The sequence below is a fragment of the Tiliqua scincoides genome, chromosome 4 (assembly GCF_035046505.1).
Source record: "Tiliqua scincoides isolate rTilSci1 chromosome 4, rTilSci1.hap2, whole genome shotgun sequence".
Lineage (NCBI taxonomy): Eukaryota > Metazoa > Chordata > Lepidosauria > Squamata > Scincidae > Tiliqua > Tiliqua scincoides.
The window spans coordinates 41785333-41807355 of record NC_089824.1 but is presented as its reverse complement, the minus strand read 5'-3'; the positions used below and the strand labels follow the sequence as shown (position 1 = coordinate 41807355).

The 22023-nt window shown below is 42.8% G+C and overlaps 1 protein-coding gene across 1 annotated transcript in view; it reads left to right on the top strand.

Moving 5' to 3' along the window:
• NKAIN3 (sodium/potassium transporting ATPase interacting 3) overlaps window positions 1–22023 on the top strand; it is a 253632-nt gene that overhangs the window by 178304 nt on the left and 53305 nt on the right. Inside the window, exon 4 of the mRNA XM_066625584.1 lies at window positions 19957–20154. Within this exon, the coding sequence (XP_066481681.1) occupies window positions 19957–20154 (198 nt within the window). The remainder of the gene's footprint in view (window positions 1–19956; window positions 20155–22023) is intronic.

Here is a 22023-nt window from a genome sequence, read left to right as displayed (position 1 = left end):
GCAGCTGGTTTTCCACATGCTGTTTGGTGTGCACATGTTACTTCTGTTTTGAAAAATAAAATTTTAAAAATGTGGACTTTTGTTTAATGGTTCAGAATTTTGAATAGAGGATTGGCTGCTTTTAGCCTCTTAGCTCTGAATCTCTCTTGGGTTTTCTTCTCCTTTTCTAGTTCATTTGCTGGCACTTAAAACTTGGATTGGTGATTTTTTTCCCCAGGTCTAGGAGAAACAAGGGGGAAATTAGTTATGGGCTGGAGTAGCAAGTGGAAGGGCCAGAGTGCCAGGAATTCTCTGGCCTTGGAAAGAACTTCAGTTTTCTTTTGGGGCATGTTGGCCTTGGTTTATCTTTGCCGCACAACCATTTGTCAGCAGAAAAGTGAAAGCAGTACCTCTGCAGATTTAGGATGACCTTCTGTATAATGGCCTGGAATAATTTTTATGCAGAAGTGAAAGATAGGGTTAGACCTCCTTCATTATAATTCAAGCTATAGCAAGAGTTATAGACCCCAAAGGATTTTTTCAGTCAGATGAATGCAGTGTGAGATATTGGTTAAAAGACACTAAGTCATTTCCAAAGTACAGCTGCCCCTAAGCCACTGACTGCTTTATGGGGGCAAATTACTTTAAAGTCATTGCTTACAGTCTTTTGATCTACAGGAATGTTCTAATCAATCTGTCATCACACAGCAATTGATAAGTAATGATTACTCATGAGTGATCTATTTCCCTATTACTCAGGCTATTTTTCTCTGATGTATAAATGTTTATGATGTCATATCCCTCAGCTAGCAGATAGTCACTTCTTCAAAAGTGAATTAACCTAATTAATGTTCCTCAGAAAGCAGAATGATACATGTACAGTATACCAAATCTCTGCAGTCAGATAATCAAACATCAACCCAACCATTCTGCAGCCACAGCAGTGGAGGATTATTCATCTTTATTTGATTAATTTTAGAAAAAAAGGTCTCTTATTCCTAAATTGTTTCCAATACCATCATGATTTGTGAAGGCAAAATTGGTTTCTTCACTGAGACTTTTCACTGAATATTTAGAGTATCTGCCACATGTTTTACCTGTTCTCCTTGTCGGCTTAACAGAGAGTGCTGCATTTTGAGTAAGGAAAATGGTTGGTTGATGCTTCCCCATTATAGAATTTAAAATGTCTGCCACGTAGTACATTGGCCATAATTTTGGAATCGTCAGTTGCTATATATGTACAAAGGCCAGGAAATCCTGCTGTAACAAAAGCATTCTCATTTTCTATTGAAACGCTAATAGGGAGGACACCAGCCATATCTTACAGAGGAGGCTGTTCTGCATAATGCGGGCTGTTACACAGAAAGCCCCTCCATGCATCACCACCAACTAAACATCAGAAAGTGGAACACACAGAGCGGTGTCCAAACAGGATCATCTAGGGAAGTTTTAGGCTCTTCATCTAGCTCTGACCTTTGTCAGAGCAATTTACTCCTTGGGAGTTGTCTAGGGTACTGTGAACTGCCTTGTCTCCTTGCTTGTCTGCAACTGTCCAGTCTTGCCTTCATGGGCCTCCACTTTTGGTCTGGAAGCAACACCTACAGCCCCTTTATCTTCAGGAAAAGACAGTAGGGAAGAAGTGGATGTCAAGACCTAGAAGACCAGGGGAATCAGATTGCATTTCACGCAGCGGTCTTAATAGCGTTTATGGCACCTGTTGAGGACTGGAAGTGACATTAGTAAGCAGGAAGTGATGTAATTAAGCAAATGACCAGAGACAGGAAAACTGTGTAGGAAAACTAATAACCCCAGCTTTGCAGTAGGTATGTACAGTGAACCCTTGGTATCTGTAGGAGATCTGGTTCAGGACACATACACCCATGCACAGATAATGAAATCTGTGGGGGTGGGGCTGTGTTGGCAAACCGGGATTGCCTTCCAGTCACATCCAGGAAGCCCACTGAGGCACACAGAAGCCACATGCAGCCCCCCTGTGCCTCAAAAGACCTTCCTGACACAGTCAGAAGGCACTTCTGGTCAAGTCCGGGAGGTCCTTTAAGGCCCTCCTGCCAGGGCTCAGCATCTGCAGATATTCACATCTGCAGTTGATGAGCCAGCAGATTAGGAAGACCCACTTATTTATGTAACAAATTAGAAAGCAGAACAATTGCAGATTTACCAGCATCTCTCCAACCTTTTTTATACGTAAGCAGTGAGATTTCCAGCATATTCATTACAAGCTACTTCTGGTGATGTGTTTTGTTTTTTTCTCATACTGACTCCCCCCCTCCCCCTCCCCCCGGTTCAGTCTATTTTTCCTAGTTGTTGTCTGGATTTCTTTCTCTCTCATTGACATTTACAATTTTAGTGCATTGTTATATATGACTTACGCCATTGCCATCTGGCAAAGTTAAGGACGATTTATTCTGCTAACATGTTCTGATACATCAGCTCATCCACTGTTTCAGTAATTTTCACTTGCTTTTCTGTAAAGCTTTTTGTTTTTCAAGACCATTCTGCTTCTAAATAGCTTAGAACTCATGTTACAAGTGAAAAGTAGATGAAAACCTTGGGAGTTGACACTTTTCTTTTTTTTTAACACTTGCCTGAATGAAGTGTGTTCTTTATTAATCTAGTGTGGGGGTCAGATATACCCCAAAGTAAGTCATAAAAAATAATCACTTCGGGCATCAACTTCAAAGAAATACAAACAACCCTTGAGTGAATGTTTTATTTGGGCAGTGCAGGAAGAGAAAAGCAGCAAAGACAATGGGCTCAATAATAATGATGTTTTTGTACACACACAAATGACATTTAGCTTGTACCTTCGGTTTTCAGTTCAATTCAGCCAGAATAAAAATAGTCCCAACATTTTCAGAGTGTGCATGGCAATTTACAGAAAAAAATTGCAATTGATGTTGCATGAAAGACGGTTGGGCAATTGAACTCATTAAAGGTTGAACACTACGAGCAGCAGAATGGAGTTGTAAAATATTGAAATCAATTTTTCAGTTTTTCAATTCATTAATTTTTGCACTTGTCCAGGGCAGTTTAATCCTGATATCTAGCTGAAGGTTGTGGGATGGTTGTTTCATACCAAGAAGATGCTCATAGGGGAAACTAGCAAACCTGTTCAGAACTACCTTCTTTTTGAATAGGTTGGTTATCTACACATGTAGAATATAGTATATCTTAATAAGTTGGGTTCACATATGTGTTACCATAGTTGGTAATATGAATACAGGTTGAGTCTCATTATTCGCTAGGGTTCTGTTCCCAGAACTCACGTGGATGGCAAAATTTGCACTAAAGCAAATTAATTTAAAAAACAAAGGGCACAATCCTGAGAACTACCTGGGCTGGCGCAAGTCCCTTGTGCCAGCCCAGGAGGGTCACATATGTGCTGTAAAGCACGTTTGCGCCTCCTCAAGAGTAAGCCATGCCAGCACACCAAAGTGTGCCAGCCTGTGGAGGCTGACACAAGCCTCCACCCTGGCTTCTTCAGTGAGGCCTGCGTCAGCCCAGCTGTTACCAAAAGGGCTGTTTTGTTTAGGGGAATTATTCCACTGCCCTTATTGGAACCTTAGGATCGCAGGCTGGATAACAAGATGGCGTAATGCAGAGAAATTCCCTTTTGCTTATAGAGGAGACTGAGAGAAAGATAACTTTTAATAAAAGATGATAGTTTTATTACAAAAGCACAAAGGTAAACATAATGCACATGGAGAAATGATAAGTATACATTTCTTGGTCCTAATACTTGAATCCAGTGTACCCAGCATTCATGGTGGTTGCATGTGGAGAGTATTTGGTGCATCCGAGGAAATCAGAAAAAGGAAAGGTTGTAGGGAAGGATTTTAGGGGTCTCTGGTCTGCCAAATGCAGTTGCTAACTAAAGATGGGGAGAGAAGGGGAGAAAAAGGGGGGGAAGAAGGGAAAGAGTTACAGGTGCAAGATAGTTACCTGTCCTGTAGAGCAGTTGGGGGGGGGGGAGTCCTGTGTAGAGGACTCTCTGACACAACACAGATGTGTTGGTCCTTGGAGGGAGAGCCAGAGAGAGAGCATGTGGGAGGAAGCCCTCTCTTAAAAAGGGGTTTGCTTACTGTCTGAGCTGGATTGTAGCTTGCTTACTACCACACAGCCGGGTACTTGGGAGTCAGTAAAACATTGAAAGGATCAGTTATCAGCAAAATCAATGGGGTCTATGGCTGGCTTCCTAGAAACAATACAATGAATAAGAAGGCAGTTCAAGTTTGCATAAACAGTGATTGGGTTAAAACAATACAGTGAATACAGTAATGTAGGAGACACTTAAGCAGTGATTTAAGATGCCAGACTTCCTCCCATAATGTGTGACCACAGGGAGGTAGAGGTTGTGTAAGCTTGTGACTTGACCTGATTGTTGAATGTAGGAGACACTTAAACAATGATTTAAGATGCCAGACTTCCTCCCATAATGTGTGACCATAGGGAGGTGGATTTAAGATGCCAGACTTCTTCCCATAATGTGTGACCATGGGGAGGTGGTTTTTGTGTAACCATGAGCTTGTGACTTGACCAGAGTTTTGGAAAAGTGTGCTGGGAGAAGTTTAGCCTGCATGATATTTTAGTAACATAACCAGATAGAGAGAGAAAATTACAACTAAAAGGAAAAAGGGGATTTTCATGTAACACAGCTGGGCTGTGGATGAGATGGTGGTGTAGGGAGGAGGGGTTTAGATTCGTTAGGCACTGGGGAACTTTTTGGGACAAGCGGGGCCTGTACAAGAGGGACGGGCTCCACTTGAACCAGAATGGAACCAGACTGCTGGCGCATAACATTAAAAAGGTGGCAGAGCAGCTTTTAAACTGATCCCTGGGGGAAGGCCGACAGGAGCCGAGGGGCATCCGGTTCGGGACTCCTCATCCCTATGGGATGAGGATGGGGAGGTTAGAGAACAACAAGACAAAGGCAGAGTAGGAGAAGAAATTGGGAAAGGTAGGGTGATGGGATGTGATAGATGGTTTGGCACAATGAGAGGATGCGGGGACAAAGGAGCGAATAAGCAGCACATCCTGGGGCATTCCGTGTATAAATGCTTTTATGCGAATGCCCGAAGTCTACGAGCAAAGGTGGGAGAACTGGAATGTCTGGTGACAAGGGAAAATATTGACATAGTGGGCATAATGGAAACCTGGTGGAATGCAGAGAATCAGTGGGATACCGCAATCCCTGGCTATAAACTCTACAGGAGGGACAGGCAGGGGCGTATTGGAGGTGGGGTGGCCGTTTATGTTAAGGAAGGGATAGAATCCAGCAAAGTAGAGATTGAAGGTGGGTCCGACTCCACCGTAGAATCTCTGTGGGTTAAATTACCAGGCTTGTGCAGCGATGTAATACTGGGGGCGTGCTATCGTCCTCCAGACCAGAAATCGGATGGGGACCTTGAAATGAGGAAACAGATCAGGGAGGTGACAAGGAGGGACAGGGTTGTAATCATGGGGGACTTCAATTATCCTCATATTGACTGGGTCAATTTGTGTTCTGGTCACGATAAGGAAACCGGATTTCTTGACATGCTAAATGACTGTGGCTTAGATCAGCTAGTCACGGAGCCCACCAGAGGACAGGTGACTCTGGATTTAATATTGTGTGGTACGCAGGACCTGGTTAGAGATGTAAACGTTACTGAGCCATTGGGGAACAGTGATCATGCTGCGATCCGTTTTGACATGCACGTTGGGGGAAGAATACCAGGCAAATCTCTAACAAAAACCCTTGACTTCCGACGGGCGGACTTCCCTCAAATGAGGAGGCTGGTTAGAAGACGGTTGAAAGGGAGGGTAAAAAGAGTCTAATCACTCCAGAGTGCATGGAGGCTGCTTAAAACAACAGTAATAGAGGCCCAGCAAAGAAAGAAGGGTTCCGCTAAATCCAGGAGAGTGCCCGCATGGCTAACCAGCCAAGTTAGAGAGGCTGTGAAGGGCAAGGAAGCTTCCTTCCGTAAATGGAAGTCTTGCCCTAATGAGGAGAATAAAAAGGAACATAAACTGTGGCAAAAGAAATGTAAGAAGGTGATACTGGAGGCCAAGCGAGACTATGAGGAACGCATGGCCGGCAACATTAAGGGGAATAATAAAAGCTTCTTCAAATATGTTAGAAGCAGGAAACCCGCCAGAGAAGCGGTTGGCCCTCTGGATGGTGAGGGAGGGAAAGGGGAGATAAAAGGAGACTTAGAGATGGCAGAGAAATTAAATGAGTTCTTTGCATCTGTCTTCACGGCACAAGACCTCGGGCAGATACTGCTGCCCAAACGGCCCCTTCTAACCGAGGAGTTAAGTCAGATAGAGGTTAAAAGAGAAGATGTTTCAGACCTCATTGATAAATTAAAGATCAATAAGTCACCGGGCCCTGATAGCATCCACCCAAGGGTTATTAAGGAATTGAAGAATGAAGTTGCAGATCTCTTGACTAAGATATGCAACTTGTCCCTCAAAACGGCCATGGTGCCAGAAGATTGGAGGATAGCAAATGTCACGCCTATTTTTAAAAAGGGAAAGAGGGGGGACCCGGGAAACTATAGGCCGGTCAGCCTAACATCCATACCGGGTAAGATGGTGGAATGCCTCATCAAAGATAGGATCTCAAAACACATAGACGAACAGGCCTTGCTGAGGGAGAGTCAGCATGGCTTCTGTAAGGGTAAGTCTTGCCTCACGAACCTTATAGAATTCTTTGAAAAGGTCAACAGGCATGTGGATGCGGGAGAACCCGTAGACATTATATATCTGGACTTTCAGAAGGCGTTTGACATGGTCCCTCACCAAAGGCTACTGAAAAAACTCCACAGCAGTTCTGCTGGATCCCAACCCCTGTTCCGGGGGAGTTCGGAATGGCTTCAAGTCACTCAGCTCTCCTTGGACTTGTGCCACCTCAGGAGGTGGCGCAAGTCCGAGGAGACCCATAGGGGCCAGTTTTCCTTACCCGAAGGTAAGGAGAAAAGTTTCCCCTTGCCTCTGGCTGAGCCGCTTTGGGCCCCTATCCTGAGCTAGATACAGTGCAGGACAGGATTGTGTCCAAAGTTCCTTTGCTACGTGATATAAAAACAGCCTTGCTGACCTTTGTGATGTAAGATAGAGTCAAGATAGAGTAAGAAGACAATCCAACTATCAGTCTCTCTCCAGGCACTTTGAAAGGCTTCCCCAGATACCCCTCCCTTCACCAATGTGAAGTATCCTTCTTTCATGTGCTGAGGGGAAAGGGAGGGATCTTGGAGCTGAAGCTGCCTGGAGAGGGAACGATTGATGGATTGTCAGCTGACTGCCCTCTTGCATTTGAAGGACCCTTCTCATTGCTTTGAGATAGAAAAATCTGTGGATAATTAGGTTATACCTGTAGTCACTTGCATGGCTATCTCTCTGTAACAGTAAAAAGCAGTTTTTTAAACTGATTTTAAAGGGACGCATTTTTCCCCTTCTCCAGGGATCAGCACCTTCCTTCTCATTTGCTGTGGCCATTCATGTTGAGTCAAAAAAAAAAAAAATCTGTGTATAACAAGGTTGGAACTGACTATTAACGCAGATAATCTGCCGTGTCATCAGTAGTAGCTTTGCCTAAAATACAAAACCTCAATATACAGAGCAACCCTCATTATCCACGGGGATTCTGTTACCAAATCAGCGGATGTTTGAATCTGCAGATTTGGGCTGCCAAGATCTTCTGAACATGACCAAAACAAGATTTCTGACACATCTGGAGACCTTCTGAGACCTGCAGAGTCTTCACGCTGCCTCTCTGGGCCTCATAATGCCACCTGGAGGCTTTTAAAGTAAACTTCTGGTTTTCAGCAAAAACCTGAAGTTCGCTTTAAAATCTTCCAGGCAGCATTCTGAGGCCCAGGAGACAATGTGCAGCTGTGCGCTGCCTATGTGGGCCCCAGAATGCCTCCTAAATTCGACTGGAACCTTGGTCTGGTTGCATCTGGGAGGTCTTCAGTGGGGTCCAACCGTGGGTTCAGAACCTGCAGACGATGAAATCCACGGCTTCCGAATCTGCCAATATGGAGGGCCCATTGTGTGCTATGAGTTGAATCCTAAGCTAAACTAATCACAGTAGGAGAACTGCACTCATACAAGTCTCTTTCCTCCATAAACAGAAGGTGTCCTTCTGAGAGATGTCCTTTTGGCCCGTCTTGGTTATGACAGGTCCTCTGCTGATCTCAGAAGTCATCCTTCTGAGATCAGCAGAGGACCTGCCATAACTGAGACGGGGCAAAAGCCTCAGGTGCCGGCCGCTAGGATCCCGCGGAAGCCTCTCTGAGGTTCCCGATGGGAGCGAAAACTGTGGTTCTGGTTTCCCGGAAGCACAGTTTAAAGTGTCGGGGAACCTCACAGAGGTTTTCGCAAAGCAGCTGGAGGTTACGCGAGGCTCCGTGAATCTCAGGTGAATGGGGGGGACGGCTTTGTGAGCGAGGGGGCGGCAACAGCCCGTGGGGGGGCGCCATCGCACACCTTTGCCCCAGAGCTGAGGAAGTCCACTGCTGATTGAGAGGGTGCAACATTCCTTCAACAAGCACAAGGATTGTTTGAGGATGAAGCTGTGCTTTGTAAAATTAGAATGCAGTGCAGTGCTTGCAAGTGGTTTTCAGTTAACCGATTTTCTTCAACTGATGTAAGAATTGCTATCTGTATTTTATGGATAAATTAAACCTTGAATTTAATCAGAGACTCTTTAGTTCCTGCTAAGTAGTAAACTAAAGACAAAGTCTATGAGCTGCATTGTGCAAAGGAAGAAAGACATAACATCTCGTTTGGTTCTGAGTTAGTAATCTACATAGACAGATAGCTTTATTTGATGACTACTGATTCAAGAATCAGTCTTGAGAGATGCTGAAAAGGTTCATCTGTCGAACTCCTTCCATATTATGTTCTGAAAATTTGCACCTAGCAATTCAGTGGCATCACCTGAACATATGCTATCAGCTGAACTGAGACCAACTGCTATTGGACTCCCACATCTGTCACCTTCAGTGGCTGTTTCACCTGGTTATAACAAATACCTGAGCCTGCATATTTTAGTCTACCTTTACCATACCATTTTCCTTTTATTTCTTTTATGCAATATCCTTTTATGCAATATCCTTCTTTATCCTTTTATGCAATAACTACTATATTATTTGAATTGTAAATTGTGTGGAATATGTCTTTAATACAAATACAAGGGCAAAATAGTGATATGTAAATGTATGAATACAAATCTATGTGAATGTGAACAGCATGTGCTTACAAATACAAGGGCAAAATGGTGGTACTTAGTGTGGAAGGGATTGTCACTCCCGAATCGGCCTTTTCAGCCACACTAGTTCCAGGACCACCATTCAGAGTGCGATACCATAGTCTTCTGAGACTGAAGGATGCCAGCAAAATATATGAATACAAATCTATGTGAATGTGAACAGTATGTGCTTGAAAAACTCTTGGGAATCTTTCAAAAGACTACAAAATCGGTATTACTATATTACCCTTACAGTGCAATTCTATATGCAGTATATTTACTCAGAAGTAAGTCCCATGGAGCTCAATTGTGTTTAGGATTATAATGCACATTAAGTAGCATGCCTATTTCTATCCATTAAAAGTCAATAAGCACTTTGGATTGGTAGAATTAAACAATTCTGAAATATTGATTCTTGATGAATGAAAAGAAAAATCCAATTTTCTTACTGTCTTCACTGACTCTTTGTTCCAATCTTAACTAATGATTTAATCCTGAGATAAATTGTCATTATCGTTTCCTTTTTGTCTTTGTTCCTCACTTTTAAAATAAAGAACGGATCAGTTACTTTCCAAAGAGTGTATTGGAAAATTCTGTCCGCTCCCCTATTCTAACTTCCAAAGTATTAATTAGCTTTTGTGGATAGTGGCCATTTGTTTGATGTAAGGTAATTGGAAGATCAGAATTTCAACAGGGTTGTTAAGAGAAATCAGAAGTTACATGTATGTTATCATTAATCCTTGTTCTCTGAAGTAACCCTTCACTTAGAGCAGCCTGAATGTTATGCCAGTAGATTATTTACTCTTATGAGATGTTTTAGAAATAGTGCAATCCTTATTCCCAGGTCACCAACTTGAGTAGTATCTTCTGTTTTATTCCATTTTATTATCTTTCCAATCATCACCAGGAAATGATACAAATTTAATAAATTCTCATTCCCTTCTACTGGCTCTTTGCAGCAAACCAATTTCTTTTGGCATTTAATAAATAACAGTGATTCTTTCCTAACATATTGGTTTACTTTTTTTATCAAGAGTAGTTGAGAAACTTTTAGCCCAAAATGAATAGAAACATTTTCCCCTTCAGTAAAATCTATTTTATTTTGTGTGTAGTCACAGCAATATTCAAGGGATTTTCCACTAATGCCAGCATCAGGTAGCTGAAGACTCTGGGCAAAACCCTACAGTAATCCCAGGGTACATGGGACTCTCCCAGCTTACTGCATCAGTAGGTTCCTTCCATTTTGGCAGCAGGACCACATCATCTCTTTGACACTGTGTTGGAGACTGGGGAAAAAAGGAATTAATTTTCATTTCAAATTTGAATAAATTTACATGAATGAATATATTCGACATGGAACTTGTACGAATGAATGCATTTTACTGAGCTTATTTATAATACACATGAGAACTATAATACAGGCATGCAGAACCTCATGAGAATTATGAACCGTTTGCCACAGACCTCTTGCACAGTGAAAACATACAGACCAAGCCAGAAACACATGGAGACATAAGTTGTTCAGAGGCAATTGGGGGGGAAGATTTAAAATAATTCCCAGGGAAAAGGAGAAAACATGTGGAAACTGTAAAAGGTCTTGCTGTAACTTGGCCCGCAGCTCGCATCTGGCAGTCATGGGCCAGTGCAGGCTTCAACAGACTCCAACAGGCCAAAGGTTCATTGGAAACTGGGGGCTCCCTGCAGGCCGGGTTGGGGGTCCCTGAGGGCTGCAGATGGTGCACGGGCTGGGGTTTACCCACCCCTGATCTTGGTCATCAGCCATAAATTGAGATTGTGGCACAAAAGAGATATGTGACTGTTAACGGCAACAACTGGATAAGTGGTTGTGAGGTAGCTCATTGCAAGCAAAAGACCTAAAGAGTAACTCACTCCCTTTACTTTAAAAAGAACTATTTCTTTGTCTTAACCCAGGAGTATGCATAGTTATGATGATTTATTGAGATGATATCTCCTTGAAAATAGTGAAAATATTGTCTGCATCCACAAATTTAACTGTCTGCAGATTTAAAACATATATTTTTTAAAAAATTTCTACCTACCCTGCTGTAGCTTCCCACCATTTCACAGCTCTGTCTGGCTGCAGAACTCATCTCATTCGTACAAGTTTAGGCAATTTATGTACGTTTATGCAATTTGTGTGAGTTTAGGCAATTAATGCAAGTTCAGGAAGTTTATACAATTTGTGCCATTTTCCTAGCCTTAAAACTGCGGGCTGGAGCATCTGCTGATTTTGGCATCTGCATGGGGTCTTGAAACCAACCCCCATGCATACAGAGGGCCCACTGTGCTAGTTTCCAGAAGTATACAACAGTTTATGAGGAAGTCTATAGTAGTTTATCAGGGTAAACTCGGGGAGAAATTCCAGGTATTTTGCTAACTGTGTTTTAGAATTGATTTTGGAATTGTTATGAATAAATAACTGAAAAACTACAATAACTGAAAAAATTGGGCTCCTAATCAAGTCCGTCTTCAGTATGGCGTAACTTTGCAGCAGAAAAACTTTTCAGTGTAATGAAAGTCAAACAAATAAGTCAAAGTTAAATATTAATTTAACTATGTGCCATGCAGATGGATACTTCTTTTTTGGTTTTCTTTCTTAACTAGCATGTGGGGGGGGGGGATTCCAAATTGAGCCCATAGTGAGGCAGAGGGTTTTAACCTTTTGTATCTCCAGTGGTGTCAGCCCACATCACAGCCCAGTGGCTGTAATTTGACCCCCCCCCCCAAAAAAAAGCTCCCATTTGCACGTAGAAGGCATGGAACAGGAGAACTCATGGCTATGTTGCATTTCACTATTGCTGGTCCCTCAAAGTACACGAGAGAGGTATCATCTCTTAAGTAATGACCCAGCAAACCTAATTTCAATGGGACTTGGACACACCCATTCTTCACAGCCTTGCTGTTTGCACTTTTGTTAGGGTAACATTCACAGTGACTTTATTTCAGGCGTTGATATTCTGCCTTTCTAGCAAAGCAATAAAGGCAGCAAATAATAACATAAAAGCAAAAAAAATGCAGTAAATTAAATAATTATCTGCTTGTCATCAAGAGTGAACCTAGTCATTCAAACAAATTACGGTACAAATTAGTAAGAAAGAAACATGTTGTTACAAGATTAGGAAATTAGTTTTGAAACATATAATTTTGATATTACATCAGCTGCTCCTGATAGAACTCCAGCTGGCCAGCTCTTTGTGTTAACCTAAGAATCTTGTTAGTGTGTGCCTCCCTTCAGATAAGACCAGGAGGCAGGGGAAGAGAAATCACAAATCCTTCATACTTCCTTTCTTGTTGCTTCTTTGCAACAACTGAAATGCATCTAGATTAGCTGTTGCCACTCCCTAAAGTGAACTTCATCATTCATCTATCACACATTCGCCATCTTCTTTGGTGGCTGGCCATCAGTTTTCTCTGCACTGGACCAAGCAAGTTCATTTTACCTTCTGAAAACTGAATATCTTTATGAAACATTTAAACAGGGAATAAAATAGAATTAATAAGGTGTGTTTTTTTTGGTTTTATCTTTACTGCTCCATGAATATACATGTGATGATCAAGATGAGTAGACCTTGTATTTGCAGTCTTGGTTGCAACAGTCGAGTGTCTGGTATATAAGTAATATATGCAGAGTTTGAGAACAAAGAGTTCTCAGTCTACTCTTAAACTTGACTATTTGTTCTTTTGTTTAGAGTGTCTTTTACCAAATTTGCTGCAAAGTCCTGAGCTATGTTCCTTTAGCAGGGCTAATATACTCCTGCTGCTCACAACATAATATCAACTAACCCAGTGGTTCTCACACGTTTAGCACTGAGACCCACTTTTTAGAATGAGAATTTGTCAGGACCCACCAGAAGTGATGTCATGACCAGAAGTGACATCATCAAGCAGGAAAATTTTTCACAAGCCTAGGCTGCAATTCTACCCACACTTACCTAGGAGTAAGTCCCATTTACTATCATTTTAAAAAATGTATACATAGTAGCTTGTTAAAAGTAGAGGTCTGTAGCATTTCCCCCAATGCAGTCACATACCAGGGTAGCATCAAGTCTAATATATTAAATATAAAATATTGAAATGAATGGGGACCCACCTGAAATTGGCTCGCAACCCACCTAGTGGGTCCCAACCCACAGTTTGAGAAACACTGAACTAACCAATCATAACCAATTTTCTGATATGCCATGGGTGGGGTTGAATGAAGAGGTTGCAGCAGTCATCTGGGGCCTTCAATGGACTGTGTTGGGGTTTTACGAACTCAATTTTTTAATTTTTTTTATTGGTGTAACATTATGATAGAGTTGGGAACAGGACTTCTCAGTAAAAAGAAGATTCTTCTAAATTCTACTCATCCCCTGAGTAGTTGCACAGTCTCCAACCCAAGTCCACCCATCTCTGCCCATTGTAGTACATTGATGCATTCATTATACTAGTATTATTAAAACCAGTTTAAATTCCCTTTGCGAGTAGAACATTTTGCTCTAATACCATGAGGAAATTTAGCATTCCTGTCCTTTTCCAACTGGTATCTGAAGATAAGATTGTGCTGGAAGTCCTGCTTTATGCTTAGTGTTTATTTTTAGAGCAAGATAAAAGGAAAATTTTTCTATTAGGAACTGAAATGAAATCCCAGTGATTACCTTTATTCTAACAATTTAGAATAAGCAAGTTTTTGAATTAATTTTTTTAAATAGTTCACATTTTAAGATGACCATAATAATTTGTGTGATGCAGCACAGAATGTGTTATAGCTGTAGTCCTGTAACTGGACTTTTCTCCATTTGGCCTTTTCTTATAGTCAGAGAAGAGCTTTAGCTATGGCCTCTCCTTCTCAAAGGCTGCCTTAGAAGAGAGAGCCACCACATAGCAATTACTTAAAGTTGTTTCTCCAGTAGCACTTGCTCCAGGGAAGATATGTTTTCCCAGACTGACCCCTCTACACAATGGGCAATGAGAGTGTGCTTTCCTTCCATGTACAACTGCCCTGCTGTTTCTTCAAGGGACTCTGGCTCTGGGAAATATAGATTGGGGGGGGGGGGGAGTGATATAGATTTTTATTTAAAAAGTTTCATACTACAATAAATAATACAAAGGAAAGAAATCACATTTTACAATTTCAACTACAGTCACATTACATCAACTGTTTAACTAGAACACAGATACATCACATTATAGGTGGATTCACCCCATCTAACCACTCCCACCTTTTTTTCCCACTGGTTCTCACCCTTTCATAAGCCACAACGCCGTATACTCTGGAGACCACAAAGTGGACCCATCCCTGCATGTTGGTGGACTTTTTCTCCTTTATTTCTTTGCCCCTTTCGATACCCAGTGCTAAAAGGACATACAGATTTATCAGTCATACCGTAGACCATGGCACCTCCCACCTATCGTCTCCTCCCCTCCGTTGTCCCGCATTACTCCTCCTCTTGGGTCCCCCATACCTCCTGCCGGCTCCTTCCCAGAGACGATAGTCTCCCAGGTCTGTTGGGCCAGTTCGGGCCACTTGCTACGCCCCTCCACAACTCCTTCGCCAGCATACACTCTTGGACGAAATGGGCTACCGTTTCTATCAGCGGTGGGACACCTACCGATCTAGACGGTCCCGACCCTGAACAGGTCGGCCTCTTGCACCTCTTCTGATCTTCTTGCAACCATGGGTTTGCCGCTCCCACCCTGACGACCTGATGGAAAGCCCTCCACCTTAATTCCCATAAACTAAAGGGAATTCTCTTCTCACTAAAGGTACTGTGCGCCACCTTCTCCTTCAAGAGGTACGTGGAAAGGTACGCCCACCATTTCTGTCCCTAGGTCGTCGTTTCCCAAGTGTCTCCGAATTGGGCCCATACAGATGAAAAAGCTCCCCCTTCCTGTGGCCTCTGCCTCCATTTTGCCCAGTTGCCAAATTTATAGGAGACAAAAGTCGCCAAGAACAAAGGTCCCAGGGCCCAAACCGCTAGTCCTCCTCCTTTCACTTTCTTATATGCCATCACTCGGGCAAGAGGGAAGAAGGCAGTACCCTACAAGAAAACAAAAACCTGATGGGTAACCTTGTCCACCACCTGTTTCGGCGGGGGATAGATCACCGCCAGATTGGACGCCATCGGAACGCAACACACATTGACATAACACGCCCTCTGGTACAGGTTCAAGTTCCATTTTTTCTACCTCTTCAGTTTTTCAACCACCTTAGAGGCCCACAGTTTCTAGTTCTCTTCCCACCCTCTTTGTTTCAGTCCAAAAATAATACCTAAAATTTTTACAGATTCCACCTTTTGAACCTCTGTTTTCCTCTCATCCGTTTCAAAAACAGCCCCCATGGCTCTCACCTCTATACTTTTCCCCCTTGACCCAAGAGAATAACATTTGGTTTTATCCTCGTTTATCACCGCTCCCGTGGCCCTGCTGTATTTGTCTATTATTCCCTTCAATGTCTCCATCTCACCCACGTCTCTAACCATAACGTACACATCATCTGCGTGGGCTACCGTTTTTTTTGGCATTCCCAGCCTCTGTGCTATTCCCTTCCCCACCCATGGTGATTCCCTTTATTCTGGGCTCTGCCTGGAGTATGACCAGCAACGGATCTAACGCCAATACATAGAGGAGCGGGCTCAGTGGACATCCTTGGCGTATCCCTGATTCTATGGTTTTGATTTTTCTCTTCCATCCATTTACCTGCGGCATAACCGATGCCTGCTCATACAGAGTTTTTATATAGTTTATGAAGACCTCTGGCACACCCTTTGCCATCAGCATTTGCCAGTGATACTTTCTGTTTATTCTGTCAAAGGCCTCAGTTCTTGCATCTCTGCCTTCAGCATTGTTGGCTTGCAGATCCAGGCCACAGTCTAATGTAGGGATCTGTGATGGCATTGTGGGCTCCTCTTTTCAGCCCTGCTATTCCCTAGTAGCTACTGCTGGAGTGGCACCATGAGAGCAGAACAGTTGCCAGGTGGATGGGAAAAGGAGGATTGTTTTCACTCCCAACCTTGAGTGTGGGCTAGATCAAGGAGTTATATTTCCAGTCTCCTAGTCATGAAGCCACATTGTGTGCATTAGCAAGCCTTACAATTCTTTCCTGTTCAATTCATTCCATTTTGTCTCTAGATCACCACTAGAAGTTTGGCATTCTTTCTAGTGGCCAAATGGTTTGTTTTTTTTCAAACTGGAAATTTTAAAAGGTATAATTTTGTCTTGATAACACACTGAGTAGTATTGGGTTGCTGTTGGCATAACACCCATGATGTGCTGATCATCATTTGAAAATACTATGATGGTCATATTAATCTTTATACGATTCAAAACATTATTGTGCAAAGAAATGCTCAATTGTGGAAATAAACTGATTGATTTAACCCTAGAACAGTGTTTCTCAACCAGTGGTATGGGTACCACCAGTGCTGCTTGAGGTGGTGTCTGGTGATACTTCTGGGATCCCTGGAAATGTGCCACCTAGCAGCGAGACCAGGAATGCAACACTACAAACAGCAGTAAGAGGCTTGGCTTGGTGGGCAAAGCTCCAAAACGTGCTTTGGGAACCACTGACCTAGACTGAGACAAAATACATGTATGTACTTGAGTGAGCTCACTTCTTCTTTTGAATGTGAATTCTTTGGACTTGGATTTGAAATGGATTTCCCTTTTTTCCATGAAATTTAGCTCCAAACTAGATGAAATACCTGTTGTGTGATTGGGGGCTGCCTGTGTGGGTTTTTAAAAATATAAATAGCAGCTGCGATACAAGGACATCTGCAAGAGGGATCTGAAGGCCTTAGGAATGGACCTCAACAAGTGGGAAACCCTGGCCTCTGAGCGGCCCGCTTGGAGGCAGGCTGTGCAGCATGGCCTTTCCCAGTTTGAAGAGACACTTGGCCAACAGACTGAAGCAAAGAGGCAAAGAAGGAAGGCCCATAGCCAGGGAGACAGACCAGGGACAGACTGCACTTGCTCCCAATATGGAAGGGATTGTCACTCCCGGATTGGCCTTTTCAGCCACACTAGACGCTGTGCCAGAACCACCTTTCAGAGCGCGATACCATAGTCCTTCGAGACTGAAGGTTGCCAATACAAATAAATAGCAGCCATGCCAGGGTTTGGACTTGGATTTGGACTATAGAGTGGAGTGGAGCGTTAACCAATCCTGGGGCAAGATTTCATTATTTTAGAGACTGTTCCCAATATTAAAATTTTCAGTCACCAGAATGTTTTGACAAGACACTCTCATGAGAAAAAAAATATTAAGATGAAATGATTTATGCCCATTTTAACCCAGAAGTCAGGTACACATGCAGGAATTCCACACTGTGTTGAGATTGGCAACACATCAATGCCTAGCTTGAGAGTGAAGTGAAATGTTTATCTTTCTTTATGCCCCAGTTACTAATGGTTGTTCCTTATATGTCATGACTATGTCAAAGATACTGGGAACTGTACAAAATCTGTACTTGTAGTGTGATAGTAGTCAAGTGAAATAGAAGTATTGCAAGGATGGAGGTCTCATTTGACTCATTAAAGAAACTCTTCTCTCAGTTGTTGTGAGTCATTAAACAATTGGTGTCATGCAACATTTAGGGTATTCCTACAGTATCTATTTTTGTACAATGTAGAATTGTGACCTATTTGTTGGTGCAATCCAAACACCTCCCCTTGATTTTGTGCTTCTGTTGCAGATAGATCACACTTCTACAGCACTCAGTGGACTATTTTATAGCTGTAATTGTGGCATATTCTTTGTTCATTACAATGGTTGTTATTCTCTAGTATTGCTTTTAGCGTGTTGTCTGGATAGTCAGTCACCAGGAAAAAACAGTGAAGTTTAGTGTCCAGCTTCTCAGTACAAATGCTTCTGTGTGAGGGGAAAAGAATACTACACTATTAATGACTCTACAAGACACAATTAAGTGATGAGATTCTAATGAGTCAATGTGTCATTCTAATGAGACCATCTGATCTGAACATTTTGCTGCTGAAGGATTCATTATCTTCAATGGGATTCATTCCAGTTGGCTATCATCATATTATTACATAATACCTAAAAAACAGAGCTCCTTACAAAAAGTTAAAAAGAAATCCCACCAACCAGCTAAGGAAGGAAAAAAAATAAAATAGCATTACAAAGCAAAGTTTTAAAAGTGTTTTTAAAACTGTAGGGGATTGGTTTGCAAGTCTTCCCTGCATTCTTGTAATTTGTCCCATTCTTTTAGCGATACTTACCCTTCCCCTCGCTTCCCTTTTCAACTTTTATGACCCAGTCATATGGAGTCCTTGCACTGCCAGAACTTGCGTTCTGGCAGCACAGTCCTTCACAGCTGCCACAATGGCAACTTGCCATTCAGCATGGCTGGGCTTCCGTTGCTTGTGGCCCATCAACAACACCCAGCGCAGGTAAGCTCGTGCAAGAGGTGGGAGGGAGGTAGGGAGTGGGCAGAAATGGATGAAGGAGGAGGAGAAACAGAGCAGAGACAGGGAAGGGAAGGGTGGATCAAGGTCAAGAAGGGGGTGGTGTTGGCGGCTGCAGCGCTGCCTATATCCTATCCCCCTCTCAGGCCTTGATCCACTTTCCCAGCTCCACTTGGACTTGCTCCAGCACAGTAGCTGTGCCAGCAAAGGGCTTACCCCTTGGTAATGGAACAAAGATCACCTAGAGGTGATCTATGGGATTGTTGCCCACCTCAGGATGCAGTGTGTGCTCTGGTGGCACAGTTGCATTGGAGGGGCAGTTAGGCAGGACTGGGCTGTTATCAATCATTTTGTCTGCACTCAGGTTGGCTTAAACCAGAGTTGGAAGCTGCTTTGCAAATCCCAGTTAAACCAGTGGTACAGACATATTGCTTCACAGTGGTTAATGCTAAAGGGAGGGGAATTCATAGGAGAGGGGGTATGTGTGTGGAAAGCTTTTGATATTTTATGAGATATCTGGAAACCTTACATCTGCCCTGGACTTATGTGATAATTACATAGAATGTAATGTCAACCCCTGCTAATTGGGTAAGAGGCACTTTTTCAAGTGGGTGCTCCTTTTTTTTAGCAGGGGCAGAGTAACTGGCCCACCTCACCCCAGCACTGTCTGTTCTAGTGGCTATCTGCTGGTATTCATTTGCATCTTTTTAGATTGTGAGCCCTTTTGGGACAGGGAGCCATTTAGTTATTTGATTTTTCTCTGTAAACCGCTTTGTGAACTTTTAGTTGAAAAGCGGTATATAAATACTGTTAATACTGTTAATTAATGTACAGCAGAAGAGCTTTTCCCCCATTTAGTACAATTATATTTTAAAGAAATGTTATTTATGGTTTACAAAATTAATTATTCTGTAATGCCTAGCAGTCATAAACAGAGAAACTATCATACTTTCAAGATATGTTCCCTGTGCAAGGGAAGTACAATACAAATACTCACTACAGTTTCAAAAGATGGGGAACATTTTGTGCCTTTTATTTTAATTCAGCAATTTCATTCTTGCCTTTTTTTTATCAAAGGGGATGAAATCCTTGTTCAACTTTTAAAACACATCAAGGATACCAATTCACTACACTTGCTCAATTTTACAGGTGAATCAAAATCTCCATTAATATAGCATGTATTTTCTTTGCAATAGATTTCCCCTAGGACACTCTTAAGCAGAATCATTATACTGTTTCCTTTAAATAAGGGCTGTATTGTGGCAAAAGGTTTCATCCTCCTTGTTCTCTTTGTTTACTAGGAAACTGATCTCATGACCTTTAACATCTCAATGCATCGATCCTGGTGGCGAGAACATGGTCCAGGCTGCATACGGAGAGTGGTGCGTCCCTCAGCTCCTGGAATCTTAGATGATTTTTCGTATGTCTCTGTGACAGGCTGCATCATTGACTTCCAATACCTAGAGGTCATTCACAGCGCCATCCAAATATTACTCTCTGTAAGTCTTTGTTAGCTCCTAAAATGAGTTTATACCATTCTTTGTTGCCTTCTTGCACAAGTTAACTTGTTGCTGCTTTTTATTGAATTACCTTGACCTCTACACAGCAACCTAAATGTTTTTATTAATTCAAGATAAAAAGGGGGAGGCATAAGAAATAATTGTGAAATAATTTTATTTTGAGTATAGCTTCAATACTTAGAAGATTTTACCAGTTTTTGATGAAACCAGTTTTGTTTTCTTTTTGTGTGTGTGACTTGGCATGTCCTCAGGTGGGCTGCCTGATTGACACATACATATTATGCAAAATGGTTAAGTTATATTCTCCTGGCATTTGCATTCCCCTTGTTGATGGCGAAGTAGATTTTTAATGTTTATGGTTTTCATTTAGATTTTATGTTGTAAGCCACTTTGAATGCCCTTCAGGGAGATAAAGCGAGTTAGAAATTTAGTAAGTAAGGACCCAATCCTGTCCCAGCTTTCTAGCACCAATACTGCCACAATGCAGCCCCAAAGTAAGGAAACAAACATTCCTTTACCTTGAGGAGTCCTCTGTGACTGTTTCTCCACTGAAGAATGTAGTGCGCACCCCATTGGCATGATTGCATCGGCTCAGGAAAGTTGGATAGGATTGGGCCCTAAGTAAGTAAGGGCGCAATCTAAACTGCACCCTATGCCAGCCCAAGTCCCTTGGGCCTGCCTAGGAGGGTCGCAAATGTGCTGTAAATGATGTTTGCACGTCCTTAAGAGGAAGCCAGGCCGGTGCTCCAAGAAGCGCCGGCCTGTGGAGGCTGACATAAGCCTCCAGGCTGGCTTCCTCTCAGCCGCTTGTGTCGGCCTGCCTGCACCAACACAAGCGGAAAAGGTAGGTGGGGGCGGGGAGGAGGCGGAAGGGAGGTGTTCCTGGGCAGGGGGAGGGTGGGTGATGGGCAGCCCTGGGGGCAGGCGGGCGGGGAACAGGAGGCGAGGCTGGGATCCGGCAGTTATGCCATGTCCCAACCCCCGTTCCCGGGGAGTTCAGAATAGCTTTAAGCTGCTCTGCTCTCCTCGGACTTGCGCCGCCTCCAGAGGTGGTGCAAGTTTGAGGAGACCCATTGTGGCCAGCAGCACTTACCCAGGGCTAAGAGGAAAAGTTTCCCCTTACCTCCGGCTGAGCCGCTTCTGGCGTCCTGACTTGCCTGTTCCAGTGCAGGTTAGGATTGTGCCCTAAGTCAGATATAATAATTTATAAGTATTACACTAAATCTTCACATGTAGATGTTTATCCTTTTATAGAAACTAGCATTCACTTGCGCAGACATTGTCTCAAGCATCCTCAGAAGGTCATCCACAATATTTACTTTCATGAACACAAATCACCTTTTGTTTCATAAACACTTGGTGCATTAGGCTATGTGTACAGCAGTTCCAGGGACAAAGCTGCTACTGGAAAGGAAGAGAAGCAGTCTTTCATTACTTGCAGTACTGTTTACCCTTTTGAGAAAGGCCTAGCTTAACACCATTAGAGAAACCCATGGAAGTGGATAGGAATTTGAACCAGAAGGAAGGCTGAGTTCAATTAAAGAATCTGGTGGAGTTTCACAAGCCCAAGTGGAAAGAGGTAGAAGACGTAGCTCATGAATGGAAAGTTATACAGGTTGGCCCTCCTTATCCTCAGGTTTGGGACTTGTGAATTTGACACAGTAGAGGTTAGGGGACCTCCCTGAAGATTCTTCCAGTCAGGTCTGGGAGATACAGGGATGGCCAGCCTGCAGATTTGATTATCTGCAGGTTTTGGTATCTGTGGGGTGCCCAAAAACAGATCCCCCACAGGAACCAGTACCTCACCATACTTGCTTCAACTGGAGCTTTGTAGCTGTTTTAGTCATG